This window comes from Rhynchophorus ferrugineus, unplaced genomic scaffold (assembly GCF_030347505.1).
Source record: "Rhynchophorus ferrugineus isolate W39M unplaced genomic scaffold, kcgeb_rfMv2 rfM8, whole genome shotgun sequence".
NCBI lineage: Eukaryota > Metazoa > Arthropoda > Insecta > Coleoptera > Curculionidae > Rhynchophorus > Rhynchophorus ferrugineus.
This window is the reverse complement of record NW_027472587.1, coordinates 27,536,030-27,556,632: the sequence shown is the minus strand read 5'-3', so window position 1 is coordinate 27,556,632 and position 20,603 is coordinate 27,536,030. Positions and strand designations below refer to the sequence as shown.

At 33.0% G+C, this 20,603-nt stretch overlaps 3 protein-coding genes across 7 annotated transcripts; 1 reads left to right on the top strand and 2 right to left on the bottom strand.

Annotated features, from left to right (window-relative positions):
- Positions 1–2,323: 2,323 nt before the first annotated feature.
- Positions 2,324–3,794, bottom strand: LOC143200648 (uncharacterized). Of its 4 annotated transcripts, none has more exons than XM_076411174.1 (3): positions 3,655–3,794; positions 3,171–3,341; positions 2,324–3,042 (listed from the first exon to the last, which is right to left on the bottom strand). In XM_076411174.1, the coding sequence occupies exons 2-3, from the start codon at positions 3,238–3,240 to the stop codon at positions 2,684–2,686; spliced, it is 429 nt and encodes a 142-aa protein (XP_076267289.1). In that variant the 5' UTR covers positions 3,241–3,341; positions 3,655–3,794; the 3' UTR covers positions 2,324–2,683. The 4 variants fall into 4 exon arrangements, with proteins under 4 accessions (XP_076267289.1, XP_076267292.1, XP_076267290.1 ...); XM_076411177.1 differs by having other exon boundaries at positions 3,171–3,336; positions 3,655–3,737; XM_076411175.1 differs by lacking the exon at positions 3,655–3,794 and adding an exon at positions 3,460–3,600.
- A 348-nt stretch (positions 3,795–4,142) lies between these two features.
- Positions 4,143–19,080, top strand: mute (gon-4 like protein muscle wasted). Of its 2 annotated transcripts, none has more exons than XM_076411172.1 (16): positions 4,143–4,555; positions 4,610–4,748; positions 4,811–5,119; positions 5,171–5,317; positions 5,376–5,558; positions 5,621–5,758; positions 10,544–10,680; positions 10,732–10,932; positions 10,995–11,334; positions 12,478–13,095; positions 13,146–13,317; positions 13,597–14,041; positions 15,472–15,670; positions 15,740–15,937; positions 15,996–16,353; positions 18,401–19,080. In XM_076411172.1, exons 1-16 carry the CDS (start codon positions 4,218–4,220, stop codon positions 18,679–18,681), a joined length of 4,203 nt encoding a protein of 1,400 aa, XP_076267287.1. In that variant the 5' UTR covers positions 4,143–4,217; the 3' UTR covers positions 18,682–19,080. The 2 variants fall into 2 exon arrangements, with proteins under 2 accessions (XP_076267287.1, XP_076267286.1); XM_076411171.1 differs by having other exon boundaries at positions 15,996–16,401.
- LOC143200647 (dnaJ homolog subfamily C member 17) lies at positions 11,378–12,407 on the bottom strand. The gene has a single exon (XM_076411173.1). It carries the CDS (start codon positions 12,295–12,297, stop codon positions 11,452–11,454), a length of 846 nt encoding a protein of 281 aa, XP_076267288.1. The 5' UTR covers positions 12,298–12,407; the 3' UTR covers positions 11,378–11,451.
- Positions 19,081–20,603: the final 1,523 nt, after the last annotated feature.

The window sequence follows — 20,603 nt, the reverse complement described above, 5'->3', positions numbered from 1 at the left end:
TTCTTTGAGATGAAATATGTTACATCAGGTAAAATAATTTTATAGGCCAGGGTGAGATTCATCATTAACGCGGAAGGATAACAAGCAAGCTAATTTTGACACTATTGCTCATTTAAGCACACATGACCATAAACGCCACCCAATTTTCAATGTGCCTGACCTGTATTTTCCCATTTTTTAAAGTACAAAAGTAAAATACCTTCCGAAATATCCATTTTCATAGAGCAATAACTTTTGACGGTGTAAACTAAAGCGCCACCTCTATACCTACGATATTCAAGGACTGTTTCGTATTTTCAAATCACTGAAATAAATCATGTGCATCAAGATTGTCAGTTGACAAGATAATCATCATGTCTAATAATAACAACATTATTAGAAATATATATTTTTAAACGCCTATTATTTTATTTTTGTTTGGTGTGTAAAATTACAATCTGACATCCGTAAGTTTGAGACATCCCAAACGTGATGCTCATCGCAAATGTTTCTGCGGGAGATCAAATTAAAAATGAATCATCAATGAAGACAGTTGCACATTCAATGAACAAAGTAAGAAACTATGATTTGAACTCGTTTGTCGAATGAAGAGTGAATAAACTCATATACCTCAGTGCTGAAATCAACCTTTTTCACACAGAACATAAGGGACAACAACAAAAAATCTAGATTAAGATCGTGATGATTATGTATGGTAGGCATTTAAGAACGAAATTTGATGTGCTGCGGCTGTCCATTATTTGAGAAATAGACACCCTCCCCAAGAAAATAATGGTAATGAAATTTTATTAACAACAAATAATTATTTTCTTTATATTAAGTTAAAGTTATACCACACTAATTAACTTAAAATGTGAACATATATATATATATTTTTTTTTCTTTCAAAAATGGTTCGATTCCGTTACGTTTCAACAGCGAATTACAAATAGAAACTCGGTGGTAATAGAGCTTCTTTTGGCATCCAATATTATGTAAATAAAACTCTTTGAGATGAAATATGTTACATCAGGTATAAGAATTTTATAGGCCAGGGTGAGATTCATCATTAACGCGGAACGATAACAAGCAAGCCAATTTTGACACTATGGCTCATTTAAGCACACATGACCATAAACGCCACCCAACTTTCAATGTGCCTGTCCTGTATTTTCCCATTTTTTAAAGTACAAAAGTAAAATATCTTCCGAAATATCCATTTTCATAGAGCAATAACTTTTGACGGTGTAAACTAAAGCGCCACCTCTATACCTACGCTATTCAAGGACTGTTTCGTAATTTCAAATCACTGAAATAAATAATTGTGCATCAAGATTGTCAGTTGACAAGATAATCATCATGTCTAATAACAACAACGTTATTAGAAATATATATTTTTAAACGCCTATTATTTTATTTTTGTTTGGTGTGTAAAACTACAATCTGACATCCGTAAGTTTGAGACATCCCAAACGTGATGCTCATCGCAAATGTTTCTGCGGGAGATCAAATTAATAATGAATCATCAATGAAGGCAGTTGCACATTCAATGAACAAAGTAAGAAACTATGATTTGAACTCGTTTGTCGAATGAAGAGTGAATAAACTCATATACTTCAGTGCCAAAATCAACCTTTTCCACACAGAACATAAAGGACAACAACAAAAAATGTAGATTAAGATCGTGATGATTATGATAGGCATTTAAGAACGAAATTTGATGTGCTGCGGCTGTCCATTATTTGAGAAATAGACACCCTCTCCAAGATAATAATGGTAATGAAATTTTATTAACAACAAATAATTATTTTCTTTATATTAAGTTAAAGTTGGATCACACTAAATAACTTAAAATGTGAACAAATATATATATATATATATATATATATATATATTTACAACATTTCTGCTATATTTGTTTCATGAGCCAGAACCATGTGTTAATGAAAAATACAATTTTGTTCGCTCTTTTATTGTTTACCTTAGAAACTTGCTGACTTGTTAACTTGCCTGGATCATTTACTGCAAACCTGACAATTATTTGATAGATTAAATAATAATACCTTGATCCAGACAACTAATTTCATTATATTCAACTTAGAATTTTAATATATTATGTTTACTGAAAAATATGATTTATGAATACTAAACGGGCAATGTCAGGGAAAAACAGTCATTTAGGTGAACCAAAACCACATAATAAAATCTAATTGTTTACTTTTAATATAAAATATGATTTCACGCACAGGGGAATTTATTTTGTGATGGCATTGCAATTATATTTGGAATTTAGAATTAGTCATTGTGCATATGCAAATTTCAATAATGTAAAAAAAACAACTCATATCTTACATTGCTTATATTTACCTTTGGTACCATAATACAGAAATAATACAGTCCTAACAATAGATCAAGATAGGTAATAAATATTAGAAATAGTTTTTCCTTGTGGAATGAATATTAGAACTAAACAAACTTCCTTAAGCTCATATATTTATATATTACAAAAAACAGAATCTTATCTTTAATACATTAACACATAAATAAAAATATCCATCCTATAATATTAGTCTAGTCAAAACTCATTTTGACATATTCATGAGATAAATTCTTCAGTTTCCAAGATATTCATCAAAAACAATTAATATGATGAATACCTTCATACTGTGAATATGTCTGGCAAGAAGCTTTGGAAAATGTGAACCTAAGCTAAAGGTGGGTCGTCGTCATCATCCTGGCCAATCATAAATTCATCATAGTTTCTATTTCTTTGGCTGAAACGATGTCTTAACCATTTCACTAACTCATATTTCTTATTTAAATAAATACTACATATCACAAGTAGGAGTGAACAGACTGGTATAAGGATGCCTGCTAGTATTGATCCACTGCCTTGATTGTCCACCAAACTTGAGTAACTTACAGTATTTGGTGTAACACACATACCATTTTCTTCAACATACTCAGCAAGACACTTGCAAGTACTGGTCAAAGTATCACATTGTTCAGTAGAATTACAGCTAGTACTGCTCACAACTTCTGTTGCATTACAACTTTTTCCAACTAAAATCAAAGACTGATTATAAAAATGCATCACAAAGAATATTATCTTATCTTAGTTAGAAATAGTATACCATTTCAGCTTAATATTTCTTAGATAATAAAAACTAGCAGAAGGGAGACATACTCACCACTACCAATCACTTTTACAATAAACATTGAAAGACAAAGAATGCCTGTATATTCCCTAACTAAGCCCATTGTTACAGGTTACATTTCTTCAACATAAACAAAGTATAGTCCAGCACTCGTTAGAAATGACACTCGGTCCACATAGCAGAAGGAATTTGTTATCTCCTAAACTGATAAGAACTGATATGATTAATAATATCGGAAACCAACTATATTGTTGTTTTTTTATATAAAGAGCCGGTAGTAAAATGGTTTTAAATAGAGAGCGTAACGGTTAAACACTTTTACCTATTAAATTGAATAATCGGTTATAACTGAGCTGATACAATTCGATGCATTTATCCAATTTATTTTTATGAATTAATTTGAATCTTTCCTGAATAAAACAGGACCGTCAAAATTGTTTGTTGACCGTCAACAAATACAATATATTATAATATAATCTAATATCATTGTAACTTACAACAAATATTACTTACTTACCTCAAAAAAATTACAGCTTCTATTCAAAATTTTATGAAGTAGTTTGTTTTCTTAATACTTTTCAGATAAAATGGTATTACGGATCCACAGAATAACTAGATAAAATTTATGAATCAACACAGGTTTAGCTATAAATAGAAATTCTAATATGTACAAAATAATTGTTCCCTTATGTTATTTGGCTGGCTAATTTTTATAAATAATTATATAAACATAATTGTTTGATTTCAACGATTGACTAAGAAAAACATTATTATAATAGTACATTATACAAAGAAAAACTTATAATGTATACTATGTTATGATATGAATTAGCTATTTATCAAATTTGCTAATTATTTAACAATTTATATAGAACAAAACTTCAACAAGTTATATATAATAAAAGATCTGATTAAAATGACAAAATATAATATCTTGTTACAATATTAGTAGAAAAGAAGAGATTTAAATATTCTGCGGGCTGCCTATGTTCCTTATTTTGACTTAAATTATTTTCCCAGTTCAAACTAAGTGTTTTGGATATACGTTGAATTATTCACTCGGGCTAAAACACATCAACTATGGAATATGTTTGTAATACTTCATTGGCAAATCATACTGAATCAGATTCAGATTCTTCAAGCACCGACAGTAATTTAGAAATTAATATAGAACGCATAATAATACCTGGATGTGTAACTAGTCCCAAGTCAATAAATGAGAATGATATTGAAATGTTTGAAGATAGAATAATAGAAAAACGAAACAAAAATAAATTTTCAAATAATAAATCAGTTATAAATCAACAAACTTTACCTGCAGCTGCAGAACATGGGCAATCAGTTATTACAGAAACTAAAGATATACATAAAAACAAGGATTTCGTTCCTCAACGAAAATTAACTCGTGCTAAGACTAAGTAATTAAAGGTATATTAAATTTTTATATATGATCATGAAGTGATATTTTGCAGAGAGTTACTATCATCTGCAACAATTCCATCAGTGGCTCCCTATTGGATTCCACAACCACCACCATCAGAGACCCATATTTTGATTGGAGAAGACTTAAAAGAAGATGACTCGGGAGATGAATATGTTCCTGGAGATGAAGTATATATGTATATAAATATTTAAATTAAGAAAATATTTAACAATATGTTCTTTAAATCAAGGATGACAAATCAGCAGCTAGTGAATCAGATACCAGTTCCTTACCGCCACCAACTCCTCCAACACCTATTTCATTAGAAGATATTGGCACCCACACTACTTATACTGATGATGGTGTTTTTAAGATACCTCCACCTAAATTTACAGATGAGACAGAACATGTGGCAAATATAGCTTTGAGGACCAGATCAAAAATTAATTTAAGTTCAACCCCTTTAGAAGAGATTGAGAAAAGCTTTATTCCTCCAGATATTACAACAGATATGTATGATTTAGATTGTGATGATGATGTTTGGAAAGACTTTCTAAAGGTAAAATTGATAAACATCTTTAGAAGCAGTTATATTCTGTATGAAATTTAGACATTTACTCAACCATTGGATGAGATGAATCGTCCGAATGATGATGAAGAACATGATCCAGAATATAATATTTTAGCAGATGAGATAAATGAATTAGATGAAGAGGAAATTCGTATAGATAGAGGTGTTAAAGTAACTAAAAAAGAGGTAATGTAAATCTTCAAATATCAAATGTTAAACTTGTGTGTTTATTAAAATTGTTTAGATCAAAAAATTATGGGATGAACTGTTTGATTATCTTCAAGATATGTCACATATTCCTGAGGGGGTTGAAAATCAGCAACTAACAGAAACAGACTTTCCTCTCAACGGAAATGGTTTTATAGCCAGTTCAGATCAGCTAAAACTTAAAGGACAACCAGAAAATGTTACAAAAGAACCAAAAGTGGTAGGAATGATTATTAAACTTGCAATGTTTTGTTTGATTCTTAGATAACTTGTTCTATGTAGGTTCAAATTCAGCAACACCAATTAAATATTCTGGAGCAACAAATGCGACAACATATTCAGATGCTCACCCAGAATTTCCTTTTGACATATTCTGTTCCAGGTTTTCATGAGAAGAGTTTTCAGTTTCGTGACCATTTGGTAAAGTTAATTTTGCCTTTTATTTATGTTTATTATAGTGTGTGGGTATATACAATGCGTCTCAAAAGAAAGTTTACGAATATTTAATTTATTTGTGATTTGATTTAATTTATTATTGCGTTTAATGGAATTAGAAGGACGCAAGGAAAAGTTTCAATTGCATCCATATCGCGTAGAAAATTCACCGAAATTCGCTTCCATGCTGAATTTTATTTATCCCGAAATGGAATAAAATGCTAAAGTGATATTATTTTTTTTTAAAGATAAAAGTGGACATGTGACAGTTACAATATATTTATGATAATCGGAATATTAGAGAATTATTTAGAAGAATTTATTATTATTATTAGAACTAAGCAAAATCACACACTTTCATTGCCTCTCTGGCGTGTTTTTAAAGTAAATTTAAAGCATCTTCCAGACGAAGCAATCGAAAAACTTCCACGGTTCATTAATACTTTTTGGATTAAAATATGTACCTTAGAAATGGAAGATAGCAGAAGTGGCAATGATAACTAAATGTATCACAGGCCAATCTCGTTATTGCCGGTAGTTTCCAAATTATACGAAAAAAGCCTACTCAAAATATTGCAGACACTAATAAAAGGATATATATCGATAGAGCCCTCAGGACTAAGCATGGAAGAGATTAAGTTACGAGGATGCCGCAGGGTAGTATTTTGGGCCAGTCCTTTATTTGATGTACACCGGTGATGTTTCTGAATTGCACGTAGCACAACTTGGCAACTTTTGCTGATAACACTGTTATAATGGCTGTAGGTAAAGACTACGAGGAAGCAGCAATGAAATTGCAAACGTCAGTAAACAAAATTGGCAATTGGGCCAATCAATGGAGAATCAGTTAGTATGTGACTAAATCTGTCCACGTTATTTCGTGTTCACATAAATCCTGCCCAGTCATACAATAGTTCTGTTTTAGAAACATTCAGAGTTGTGGGAAGAACAACAATCTGGATATCATTCGGCGGTTTGAAAACAAAGTATTGAGGACCGCTGTTAATGTTCCGTCGTATTTGAGGAATAGTCGTCTCGAGATTTGAAAATAGACGCCATTAAAAAACTTACCCATAATCATTGCTCAAAGCTTCTTCAACATGTCAATGTCCGGCTTCTCAATGGTGCCGATCGACAAGAAGAGGACTAGCCTTTTGATATGATGTAGTGTAGTGCTAGTACAAAACAAACACCGTGCTAATGTACACGTTAATATCGTTTTAAACAATTTGATCCCAAGGGATTTTAATGCGAAAATCTTTAAATTTTTTGATATTAGTTACGTACATAAATTTGATACATACAATTAAAATAAAACTAAACTACTTAAGCTGAAGTTAAGAGTAACACTTATACATTATACAAGTTCTTGTGGTTTGCTTCACTTCAATCTTCTAATTACCTGCGTGTTGTCCCGTAACAATATTGCTTCCACGTTGCTGTGATTTTGGTTATTTCATGATTTAAGGCGAAATCTTGGTTAACTTCGTAAATCCATTTGATTTCGAGATTATCGAGAAGCTCTTCGTTGGTTACATAGCGATGAATATTAATAATTAATAGTAGCACTTTATTTTGACAGTGTTGGATTACTATCTGGTTTGATGTTTTAGTGCAACCCCATATTTGCACTGCATAGGTCCAAATTGGCTTTATAATTGTCTGATAAACAAATCTCTTTGATTTTAAGGCAAGTTGAGAATATCTTCCGATTAACCAGTATAATTGTTTGATTTTGATCTGCTCTGCTTTTTGCCTAACATGATGTTGCCAATTTAATATAACATCGGGATGGATACCGAGGAATTTAACTGATTCTGCTTGAAGAATCAGGCATCCGTCAAGTGATATAATTAGGTTTTATCATTTCGCTGCAATGCAAAATTCATATGAAGAGATTTAGAGCTCTTAAGGTGTATTTTCTCTTAAGATTTATTATTTCTTATAAGTCTCTAGTATATTTGTAGACCCTGTTGTCTTCCACTTGTACTTTTTCTACAGCCTTAGGCTTATATCTTTTGCCATGATAACTGTGTCGTCGGAAAATGTTCTAAGTACTGTTTCTTTTGTTGTTAGGTATCAGCAGTGTTGAGCAGATACAGGAGTAATTCCAAAGCACTAACCTGGGGAACTCCAGCCGAAATAGGTCTAATAACGTTTTACATTAGTAAAAAATATATTTGTTTAATAGCTCTTTCATATTCGTATAATTAATAAATTGTTCAGTAAAATAATTTAATTATATTCTAATATATACTAATGACTATCTAATATATATTAGTAGAAAAAAAAGTAATAATTTTTTATTTAAAGATACTGTTTTATACACTTATTTTAGTATAACTTAAAATATGGGCAGGTTTTACTAAAACTTTAATAACAAGAACATGAATCTCATTTTCTTCATCTTGTTCTCCATTGCCTTTTGATCGCTCGAAAATTAGTTTTTCAGTATCACTGCATTGTTAGACATATTTGTCTTCAGATCTTCAAGGATTTCGGGGCTAAAGATACTGTTACCATCTAGATTGCTCTGATGCGGTGATGCATTGAAGCAAGGTTGTCCATTACACCGGTCAAATGCAATCCCGATTTTCTGCACCCACAGCCATTCTTGCACTTTCAAAATATTTTGTCTCGTATTTCATCTGGAGCTGGTGGTAACATATCAGATCCAGGAATTGATTTTGTATTACCAAACTCTATGTATACTCTCCTCTATTCTTGGTATTCTAAATAATTTTCTAGCAAGTCTGAATTTGATAACATACACGGCTAATACAGGTCATTGAACCACATTGAACATTGGGACACGGCCGTTGAACCGCTGCACTTGGAGGAAGACTGGAGAACTATACGAGTTATTGAGCTTTATACTTAGAGACTACTTACTTTATACCCATAGAAAAGATGATATTTGCAAAAAAGACGATTTTTGTAACCTTTGATATCTTAAAATATAGACACGAGATTTTATGACCGTTTTTGGATAACTTTTAGAATGTCAAAATAACGGTTTATACGGACTTACAACTTATTATCTCTCGTTCTTAGGTGAAACCCCTGATATGAGACTGGCATAGTATGTAAGAAATGAAGGCATCCACAACGATCTAATGGTCACCTATGATCAGCGAGGAAATCCAACGATTTACGAAAAAACACCTAGTGAGATTGCTTGAAGATAAAAACGTAGAAGTACTGCAACTACTTAACAGGTTAACTGAAAAATGTCCGACCTGACACATAGATGGCGCTACCAGAATTAAATCCATATGTTTTTTAGTTAGCCCAAATCCTCAAAAGTTGCGTGTATAAATTTGACAGCTGTCGGACCATTAATTTGTGAATTATAGCATTTTGAGTGAAGCAACTTTTGTTATTGTGAAATCAATGGATAAAAAGGAATTTCGCGTGTTGATAAAATATTGCGTTTTGAAGGGAAAAAATACAGTCGAAGCAAAAACTTGGCTTGATGCCCAGTTTCTGGACACTGTCCCAGGAAAATCAACCATCAAGGATTGGTATGCTAAGTTTAGACGTGGTAAAATGAGCACCGAAGACTGCGTTCACCAGTGGACGCCCAAAAGAGGTTGTTACCGACGCAAACATTTAAAAATCCACAAAATGATTTTGAATGACCGTAAATTAAAATTGAATGAAATAGCAGACACCTTAAAGATATCAACTGGACGTGTACATCATATCATTTACGAATATTTGCGTATGAGAAAGCTATCTTGACTACCTTGAAAAAGGGAGGACCATCAACAGCGACTATTACATAGCGTTATTGGACCGTTTGAAGAACGAAATCGCCGAAAAACGGCCGCATTTTAAGAAAAAGAAAGTGCTGCTTCACCAAGACAATGCACTTTGTCAAATATCAATGAATTGGGCTTCGAATTGCTCCCTCATCCGTCGTATTCTCCAGATCTGCCCCTAGCGATTATTTCCCGTTCTCAAAAGAATGCTCACTGGGAAGAAATTTTCGTCGAATGAAAAGGTGATCAACGAAATTGAGGCCTATTTTGAAGCAAAGGACAAATCGTACTACAAAGATGGTATCGAAAAGTTGGAGGGTCGCTATAATCAGTGTAGAGTTGGTACCCCCTGATGTGTGTGTTTTAAAAATGTGTGTTTTACTTTCGTAGGCCGGGGACTTTTCAACTTGTTAAGAACAGTGATTCCGGAGGTTGAAGAGATAAAAACCCTTTGAGTATATTTAAGTTACACGTAAAAGCTTCGCCGTGTTTTTTAATTATGTGGAATGCACCAGTGAGGGTAGATCCATCAAACTTTCTAGACAGTGAATAACTAGATATATGTGTACCTTGTGCTTCTTAAATATAAAAAAATAAGAACAACGGTTTCAAGACCAACTCTAACTGACATACCATCCCTATGATCTCGAAAAACAGCCTCCTTTTCGGTTAATCACTCAGCGATGACAGGCATTTGCTTAAATAGAATAACCTGATTGGTAAGTCACACTACCTAGTTTCCAGTGCTCTCGCCCGGAATGTGCAATCTGCAAAGAATCAAAAGAGTCAATAAACGCCACCCCAATCCGGAAACCAATACTTGAGATACAGGAACGATCGCATAAGTCTCAGGTCTAAAATATTTGCGGCGCGTCTAGTTTCCATTATATATTCTTTTTCTGAATTTGAGATCATCAGGATAGAAGTGTATTTCTTGTGTAATCTTCATGTTATTTCTGTTGAAATTGGCGTATCGCAATAAACCATAGTAATTTTTTGTTTTCAGATGGATTTGAAAAAACATGCTGACGGACGAGACATGTCCGTCTTCAAGCAATCTAATTTGCTTCCCGCTATTAAAGTTGTGGACGATTGGATCAAGTTATTTGCAGAAAATGTCAAAGAAGTCGTTGATTGTAGAGAGTAAGTGGAAATGATAGATTTTATGTTGACCTAATATTGTTATTTGGATAGGCATGTAACAACAGAAATGGCAAAATCGATGCAATATAAATTAGCGGGCAATACAGCATATATACTCACGTTTCCCCGATTGCTCCTGGAAACTGTAGGGAAAAGCGATGTTTTTATGTACCCCTACTTGTTGCCCAAAGTCCCTTTTAGATTAGAACAATTTTTTGGTAACAAAACTAAATTTACCGATGCAGAAGACAGGTAGAAAACAATGCATTGGCATAAACATAAAATTACATTAACCATTTTTTTTGTTTATTAAGACTCTTGGTGTTTGGTTTAGATGATTTTACTAAAATGTTGGAGGAGGAAAAAAAATCAGAGAAAATAAAACTCAAGGAGAAAGTAGCTCTTGTGCAACAATTCATCATGCCTCATAGGAAAGTCCAGGTCCTGATGAGACACATCTTCAAGAGCAAACATCCGAAGTCTGCTCCCAATCCTATTCAACAGTACTTCACTTTAGGGACATTGAGCCCAGTGACTCATTTGTTGTATCCAAATCCAGTTTTACCTCCATGTCAAAGGTTACCTGGGGAACTTCCTTATCAGTGGCGAATGTTTCTCTATCAAGAAACACTGAAACCAATACTACCTAAACCGGTAAGATAGTTAATTAAGATAAGCTAACATTTAAACAATGAAATACTAAAAAATAATTTATTAGTTATTAATATTTGTATATACATCACCACAAGTATTCTAAAATGTATTTTTTCATTATGAATCTTCTTCTTCCGCCATCATCTGAGCTATCAGTCTTTTCCTCTCTTCCGCTTGCCGCAGTTTTGTTAGAGTCACACTTTCAAAATCTGAATTTTTCACAAGTAAACTGCTAGCTTCACTTCTCTTAGGACCGCCACTAATCCATTCAAATTTTAACGGGTTTTGAGGCAGACCTACTTCATAGTCAACGGCCATCTGGCCAGCTTTTGGATCCTTAAATTCAACTAGAGCACTGCCATTCTTCTTTGGTGACATTACGATTCCTTCAATATCACCATATTTTGATAAAAAACGAATTAACATGTCTTTATTATATCCACCATTATTTGAATCATTCTTTTTAACTTCCCATTTAATTTTTATCCGACAACAACCGGTTTGACTCTGGGTTGCCTTTTTTTTCAATTCGTTTAGTACATTTTGAACTTCCTCTTGAACTAATAAAGAACCTTCCTTGCGCAGCCTTTCAATTTCTTTCCGTAAGGTCTGTTGATCATCAGCATCCTTTCCTTTACCTGCTGCAGCGCGCCTTTCCCTTTCTTCTAAATCTTCTTTTAATTTTCGTCTCTTGCTATCAAGTTCTTGGTGTCTTATTGCAGCCTCTTTTTTACCCTTCAACACTTTGTCGTAAGCAGCTCTAGCTGAGTCGTCCGTAAGGACCTCTAAAATTTTAGACAGCTGATGAAATTTTCTGGCTGCTTCTGGGTCATCTGGATTTTTGTCGGGATGGCACTGTAAGGCTTTCTTCCTGTAGGCTTTCTTGATGTCAGCGGTCGAACTAGATGGGTCAATTTCAAATAATTCGTATAAATCCATTTCCTCAATTTTTAAGTCGTCCATTATGAAAATATACTATTTTAAATGATAATTTACTTATTAATATAAAAGCGACCAATATATAAACGTTTTGTTTTCACATAACCTACAAAAACACAAGGACAATAATGACAGCTCGTTTCTCCTCGTAAACAAAAATAGACCGTTTGTTCTTATTCAGTTATTTGAATTTGTTTGTTACAGGAAACAAATCAGAATATTCTAGAGTTACCTTGGCAAGTAATTTTGATTAACCCAGCCTTGGTACCATCTTCGAATTTAACTAGGGTAAATTCATTACTACTTAATTCAAATCTTAATAAAACACGAGCGAAAAGGCGAAGTAACCTAGTGCTAAAAAAAACAAAGCGAGCTAGGACATTAAACAAATGTTTCACTTCTATAGATAGATTTGTTGCTATTGTAAAGAGTCCAATAAACATACAGAAACTACTGCAGTTATTGGCTGAAATTGAACAAGAGAAAAGTTCTGAATTAGAAATTGATGTATCTCAAAATCAAGAACTAAAGGGTAAAATGTCGAACATGTCGAGTTTAACTCCTTTGAAAAACAACGTAGATTCTGTGGATGGGGAAGAAATATCAAAACATCCTACAGATGTAAAGAAGCTTGTTAGTATGGATATACCCTCTCAAGAACAGAAGAAGGAAAGATGTGCTAAAAACTTAGAATTCTCTAAAATTAGCAGTGCAAGTTTTCAAAATGCCAGTTCCAGTTCTGAAGTAGAATTTTATAAAAATTCTAGCGATGTTCAAATCTGCCAAACATCACAGTCTGATGAGAAATGTTCTAGGACGAAGGTATGTACATGTATTTATTTTTGTATTTGCTATGTTAACAATCATATCAGGAAAGTATTGAAGAACATGTCATACCATCTACTTCAACCACTACTAAATCAAATACAAGGAAAGAACCATCTGGAGCTGAAAAAAAGAAAAATAAGTTGAAAAAGGAGTTTTTAGCTAATCTGGCTATTGCTACACCAGAGGATAAAGAAAATGAAATTCTTAAAAGTGAACGTAAGTATAATGTATAAATTACAATCAAAATTAATTCAGTTTGATCATTCTTATATTCAAAACTTTGGTTAAATGAAGAAAATAAAATACTACATATAGAGTAGAATCAAAATTTCTAATTTCAGTATCTTGCTTTAAAAATTATTACTTGATGATTCCATACTGACCATTTATTTTTAGTGATGATTCATTTCAAAGATGTATCTCTGTTTCAGCTTTTTTTATAATTTACAAAAACTTGTTTGCTAATCCAACATAATGTATCTTTATGATTTTCAGACTTCGCCTTGGCTTATTATGATAAACTACGAGAGACACTTGCTCTGGAAGACTACCACAAAATTATGCTGATTTTTAATAATTATATGATGGATGACGTTGTAGATCTGTACAAACAGGTTCAAGCAGTGCTCGAGCCTAAGTATCCAGAATTGCTCGAGGAATTCCTCTCTTTCCTACAAGAGAAGGAGGCCGCTGTTGTGGGACAATTAATCCCATGGCTTGAAGTGCAAGCTCGCATAAAATTCTGCCACAAATTAGAGATTTACTTCAAGGATCAACCGGGACAACTGAAGAAAATTTATAATACGCTGATGGAACTGTCTAAGATGGATGACTTGACTATGGAGGAAATTAAGTCTGTTTTGTTGCCGCTTTTGAAAGGAAATGCTATATTGACTGATCTATTTCTTCAGAATTTTAAAGATGAAAGACCGCCGCCAAGGTATGTGTAGAAACAACTAAAAATTAGAAAAAGAATTAGTTAACTTCATTGGGGAGCTTCTATTTATTATTTTGTTAATCCGATTCAAATATCCCATCGTTCTGTTTCTTCCATTGCTAATAATATTTTCTCTTTTTTATGGATAACTATATTTTATAATTTTCATTTGACAGTAATACTTTGCAATCAACCAATCTTATGATTAATCAGTGTTATGTATTCTATAGGATTTTATACCTTTTAGTAATGTTTAATTTATGTTTTTATCACAATTGTGATATTACTACTACATATGAACTGTTTGTAAGATCTTTTTTTCTTTTTTTTTCTTAAAGTTAGCCTTTATATAGAGTGATACCAATTCAACTTGTTTAAATTTGCAAGATCTGCTTCACTTTGATCATGTCTTATGGTCAATTTTGTGTGAATTGAGACTGATGCTGGTTGATTTACAAGATCATTTTATCGGCCTCCATCTATGCTTGCAAAATAACAATCTGTGATAGAAGAATATCGAAAATATGAAAATCAAAACAATAAATGTTCATCAAAATGCCTCAAATATTTGATGAAACGTCTGATTTAGATAGAAATCCTTCCTCAAAATAACTGCATCATTATAGCTACCACATACTTTTTCATATAGACTTTCGCATAAAGTTTTTTGGTCAAATTTTAGTATGACCTAATAGCAAATAAATTCATATGTAAGTGAGAGCCTAACATTAAAAACTCGTAATTAAATGGACTATCTAAAGAAAATTCAAAATGGACCGCCTATATTTCCCCTACTTTTTACATTTTAGTTGGGTCACTTCACAAGCCTCCTCTTTCAATTAGGCCTAGAGTCAAACAATTTGTTTTCATTTGAATCTTCCTTGATTTAATATATTTTAATATACTATGGATCTATAGTACGTTCAATTCGCGATTTTACCCTTACAGTAGTGCTTAATTTGTCTTATGTTCATAAGGAACCCATTGCCTTTTTTCACCATATTCATAATGTTGAGGCTAATTTAAATCGCTTATTTGCACTCGCAAGGTTCCAGCTTCCCTTGAATCAGCGCAGGTTTCTCTTGAATTTGCCGTATTTTTTTCATCATATAATGTTGTCCTTACTTCACATTTTGAGTTATAGGTGCTAAAACGACACTTTTAAAACATCCTGCAAATTTCGTTTTCTTAGCACAAAGGTTAATGTCATTACGGTATAACTTCGAAATGTCTTGTATTTTCAGATGAAAATGACTGTCAACATGAATACAGTTACAAGATGGCTCAATGCGATTTAATTTTAGTTATGCTATCTACGAAAATATTTCTAAACTAACCGTATATTAAATTCATGGGAATTCTTAATCATTTAACATGTTATAACTCAACATTTAAACTCTTGTTTATTTTTTAAAATCCTCTTATATTCCTAGTTTGATGACAGAACCTTTCGAGTCAGTAAGTTTGGACAAACAATTAGCTACACAGGTCACCCAAGCAATCTGCGAGAAGTTTGTCGTTCCAAACATGGAGGATAAATACGGCGGAGCCAATTGTATTTGTCACTGCCATAAGATTGAAGACAACGATTATAAAACCAGGTATAAGCACTGCAATTCTTGCGGCTTGCGGGTAAGTAAAGTAATATTGACCTTTATAAGGTAACATTTCCTGATCATATAAACTTTGTTTTCTTTTCAGTTCATTCAAGGAAAGATATTTATCCAAAGTGGTCGTGGATTACAACCTGCCACCATTGCATTTAACACGTGTCCAGAGAGGAATTTGATCAGCATTAAAGGAATTTCGAATGCATCCAATCATCTGAAGAAAATTGGTCAGTTAGAGGCGAGAATCAGTCAGGGCAAACAGACGAATTCCAAAGAAGTTGCGGATGAGGTATTTTGATACCTATTTTATCTAAGACGTGGCGGGAACAAGTTTAATCCTGTTACAGGACACAGAGGATGAAGATCCGGCCAAGCGTAAGAGATCGTCGCCCCAAAAATCGCCAACGAAACGAAAGAAGTCTATCGTTGATAAAGTGACATTCCTTTCGACCAAAACACCGTCTTCAAAAAAATCACCCAGTCGCATCGCTGACAGTCCTACTAACACCATGGCTAGAAGGCGAACAGCCAAAAGGAGGAAGAGCAACGGTGGCGGCATCGCTAAAAAGAAGACGCATCGTGCAAAACCTCAAAATATCGCTGATACAGTGGACGGGCGCCTGACAGATGACTGTATGGATTCGTCGGGAGAGTCACTGGAGAAACCCCTTACCCCAGATCAACAAACGGCCGAATCTGAAAATGGTATATTCGAAAACGCTGCTCAGAATACATCTTCCAAATACATCATTGGTACCATCTTAATATTTTTTATTTTTAAGTAAACCATCATCATCATTATTTAACTGGTATCAGCAAGATTTATTTAACATGTTATTCAATTTCATTCAGTCATAGTAGAATTATAGAGGACTAATTTATTGTCTATGTTTGAAAGCTTTTTACCATTCATTATGAATAGATGGTTCTGCATGATTTTATTGAGCAACCTAGTATGGTCATTTAAGCAATTTGTTGCTTTATTTAGTTTGTAATTATTTTATTTGATGGTGCTCCTGGATACTTGACGTGTCGAGGGTAACTTTATTCTATATATGGCGAACTCAACGAATTGAATCGTGTTCGAAGCTGGCTTAAAGGACATCGATGCTGTAAGAGATCTTATAAGGCGAAATTGTTGTTTGATATACCGTGGGGTTGAAGCATCGTGGGCCCTCAGTAAGATATTGCTGACAAATGCTTAAAAATGGCTCCTTGTGTTTGATACAAGGAAATGTTCAAGGTGCATCAGAAGCTGTGTATAACACCTACACATGTGAGAAATCATGAAAAACTGTATGAATCTTTCAAGATAAATTAAACCCAACAAATTTGTTTGCTGAAAAACCCCATTGAAGCAAAATTTTGCGTGATTCTTCTGCAGCTTATTTATTTGCCAGAGGTCCTGGAAAATGTCGAAGATGTTCAACCAGTGATATTTTATAACCTTTGAGCGACCAAAATATCGAATTAATGGGTCGTTCGCCGTACAGTCCAGAGTTGGCACCAATTGATTTTTTTGATTCCTGCATATAAAGAACATCGAAGACACCATTAATACGTTCAAAATACCTGTTTTGAGTTTATTGTTTTACCTCATTCGAAATGGAAAAAATACTAATACGAAAATTGGTTCCAGTGCTAGAAAAAGAGTACGGGGAGAGTAACGGGGCATATTTTGGAAAACAACAAATTATCAGCCCTATGAGTTAATTTTAAAGGATTTACAACAGGTATATTAAATCGCATCGGGTACATTTGTAACCAACTTCATGTTGAAGCCTCACTATCCTTACAGGCTTCATTTTTCAATATGTGTCATAGTGTTGAAGTGGGAACAAAGGAGTTTTTCTATTGAAAATGTCTGAATTTGTACCAAATAAATCACATTGGATTCATTTTACAATGACAATAGAATGCTGTGTAAAGCTTATAGCGACCATGCTTCATCCATTTCAACATGTGAATACTACCTTCGACGTTTTAAAATTGGTGATTTTGATGCCGAAGATAAAAACAGGATTTGAGGACATTACTCCATGATGATCCAGAGTTATCGGGTGCAACACAAGAAACAATTTCCAATCGTTCACATATGAGCCGTGACCTGTCTCAAGATACATAGTTCTTTCGAGATGGAATCCGTAAATTGCCTGAAAGATAATAGCGGCTATCAATGAGCATTACTTTGAATAAAATACATTGTATCGACTTTTCATAATATAATATTGATTTTTTTGTCATTATTTAAGTCGGAAATATAAATGAAAACTATACGATGTTTGCAAAAATATTTAACACACAAGTTATTGAAACTCTCATTCAAAATATTGATTTCTAGTATGATTAGGTATGACATATTGATAAATTTGATGGTATATGAGAATAATTAAACTGATATATGGTTTTATTGGAATACATTAATAGTATCGCTATCACGATAACAGAATAGTGAAAAAATGGAGACTAAATTATACATATTTTTAAATAATTTAACGTTTATATCTTGAATATGATTTTCTTAAAACAATAGCCAATAGTTTTCATATTGGTTATTTTTAAAAATATTGTTTTTGCACCGATAACAGACCTTCATAAAGGCCTATTTACTGAAGGTTATTTACTATTAAGTATTTTTTTCATATTGGCAATTGGTTTTCTTCAAAGTAAATCGAATAACATTGCTTAACAAAAAAATTGAACTTTATGAATCTGTACAGAAACCCAAATCAATATAATTTCCTTTGCGCAGAATTCTTGTGCGAGGAATCATCTCAAGACAACTACGAGTCGGATTCTTCGAGTTCGTCGATCGATAGCGCGAAAGGATCCCAAAGTGACAGCAACAACGACGAACCGCCGTGGAAGCGAGAAGAAGACACCATCATACTGGAGACGTTCCAGAAAGAAGACAACAAAGAATACGCCTTACAAATCATTTCCCACAAGCTCCCGCATAGAACAAGACGGGACATCAACGGTCGCTTTTCAAAGCTCATGGCTCTTTTGTTGGAAACTTTGAAACAAAAGTAATTTTTTTCGTGGCAGCGTGATGGTTTATAAAGAAGACTGATAAAACCATTCGGGTTTGCTTCTCGTTCACTTATCTTTTATTTTTTAGTTAGGTAATTTATTATTATTTTTATTGGTGTCTGGTTTGAACAAATATTTTTATTACATAGAATGGCAGAACGCAAAGTTGTTATTTGGCACAAATATGTTGTTTCTTGTTGAATAGGTTGTTATTTGTTATTTCGTAGTATTTTTTAAGTTAAAAGCGAGTGTATTATAATAGTTTTTAGTATTATATATTTAGTTTAAACCGATTCTGTACTGAGCCACAGACTGTTATGTTACTCTTCTTACTATCACTGAATGATACTATCATTTTTGTGATGGTAAGGTCCTTATCAATACAAGACTGAGTATCTATTTTGTGCTTTATTTAATGTGATATATTATTTAGTGATCCGTGCAATTTAATTCCTTCAGCCAATAAAAATTAACGATTTCAATGTCTTGAAGGAAATCTAAAAGTATCAAGCTCACAGAACCGAGACTGATGTAACACTTTAAGTTTGCAGAATTTTTTTTTGTTTCTGAGACGTGTTGAAACAATCGTTTTTTTTTTCTTTCCCACATTCCTTGAGGAATTTTCATTCCCACAGAATATTAACATTTTTGTCTCAAGTTAAACGCCCATAAAATTGATTAATAATTTCGCGTTTTAAGATAATTATTTGACCAACAATGGTGAAGCTTGAACGTAAATATTTCGTTCCAACCTACTTTTTTTTTTAAATTTAAAGTAGCCTCAACAAGCCAACCAATCATGTAGATTAACAATTATAGTGTATAAGAACATAAAATACAGACAATTTTATTTACCATCTTCAGTTTAGAGAAGTTGACAATTGATATTCACTAGTGGGCAGTGACTACACAGTGTAATTGAAGATTTTGTTTAATTTGCTTTAATACGCCATGTCTTTAGCCACTTGTATTTTATCAAAGTGTGTTTGGATCTTTGTGAGATGCTAAGATTTCTGTGCTGTCTGCATATATTGCCGCAGTACTTGATTTCTTTGATCGGTAAATCGCCTGTATATAGAAGATACAGTATTTGAATATATTGGGTGTAATTGAGTGAGTTCATGGCCTTGTTTTATAGTAAAATGTCTATCTGTAAGGTAATATTTTAGTAGCTGAAAATGTGGATGAGAGATGAGTCTTTTTAATTTAACCTGCAACCCTGTGTGTCATACATTATCAAAACCCCGAAATATGTCGAAGAATGAAGCCGAACGCTATTTTTTGGTATTTTAGTCCATATTTATTTTGTTTATAAGTCTATGCACTTGTTCCATATTCACGTACTTATTAGGAAACACAAATTCTTGGGAACTATTATTGAACCATTACGAAACCTATTATGTTGTTAAGTCTATGTATAATTTCTCAAAACTCATTTCAAAAAAATTCGCGAGATTATCGGTAGTAAACTTATAGGCCGGTAGAAAGTAACATCTGGTGTTTTTCCTGGTTTGAGTATCATTGTTTGTTATTTTCCAAATACCAGGAAAACAATTAATTTGTAGTATTACGTTAAATATAAATATTAACAATTTTACACCCTTCTGTGATAGTCCTTGTAAAACTCTTCTGATAATTAAATCATATCCGGGAGTTTTTGCAATTTATCTTTCTCATTATTGTTTGTTTAACTTTTCTGACTATCATTTTTTCATGTGGCAGGTCACTTTGAAATGGAGAATTTAGGAAGCTGGTAATTTTATTTTTGTCATCTTTATTTAGCTCAGATGCGAAAGACATACATTTTTGAAGTGATTTGAGAAAACGTCAGCCTTCTTTTTATTGCTTCTAACCCAATCATTACCATTTTTTAATAAGTGAGTTTTGTTGCTGGGGCCCTTTGAGCTTTCTTGTTGCTTTCC

Bases quoted from the DNA above. Each gene is read 5' to 3' on its own strand.
- LOC143200647 (XM_076411173.1), bottom strand. From the start codon at position 12,297: ATGGACGACTTAAAAATTGAGGAAATGGATTTATACGAATTATTTGAA.
- mute (XM_076411171.1), top strand. From the start codon at position 4,218: ATGGAATATGTTTGTAATACTTCATTGGCAAATCATACTGAATCAGAT. The intron at 4,749-4,810 runs GTATATATGTAT...CTTTAAATCAAG, and splicing joins AATATGTTCCTGGAGATGAA to GATGACAAATCAGCAGCTAG. The intron at 15,938-15,995 runs GTATTTTGATAC...ATCCTGTTACAG, and splicing joins CCAAAGAAGTTGCGGATGAG to GACACAGAGGATGAAGATCC.
- LOC143200648 (XM_076411174.1), bottom strand. From the start codon at position 3,240: ATGGGCTTAGTTAGGGAATATACAGGCATTCTTTGTCTTTCAATGTTT. The intron at 3,043-3,170 runs GTGAGTATGTCT...CTTTGATTTTAG, and splicing joins TGTAAAAGTGATTGGTAGTG to TTGGAAAAAGTTGTAATGCA.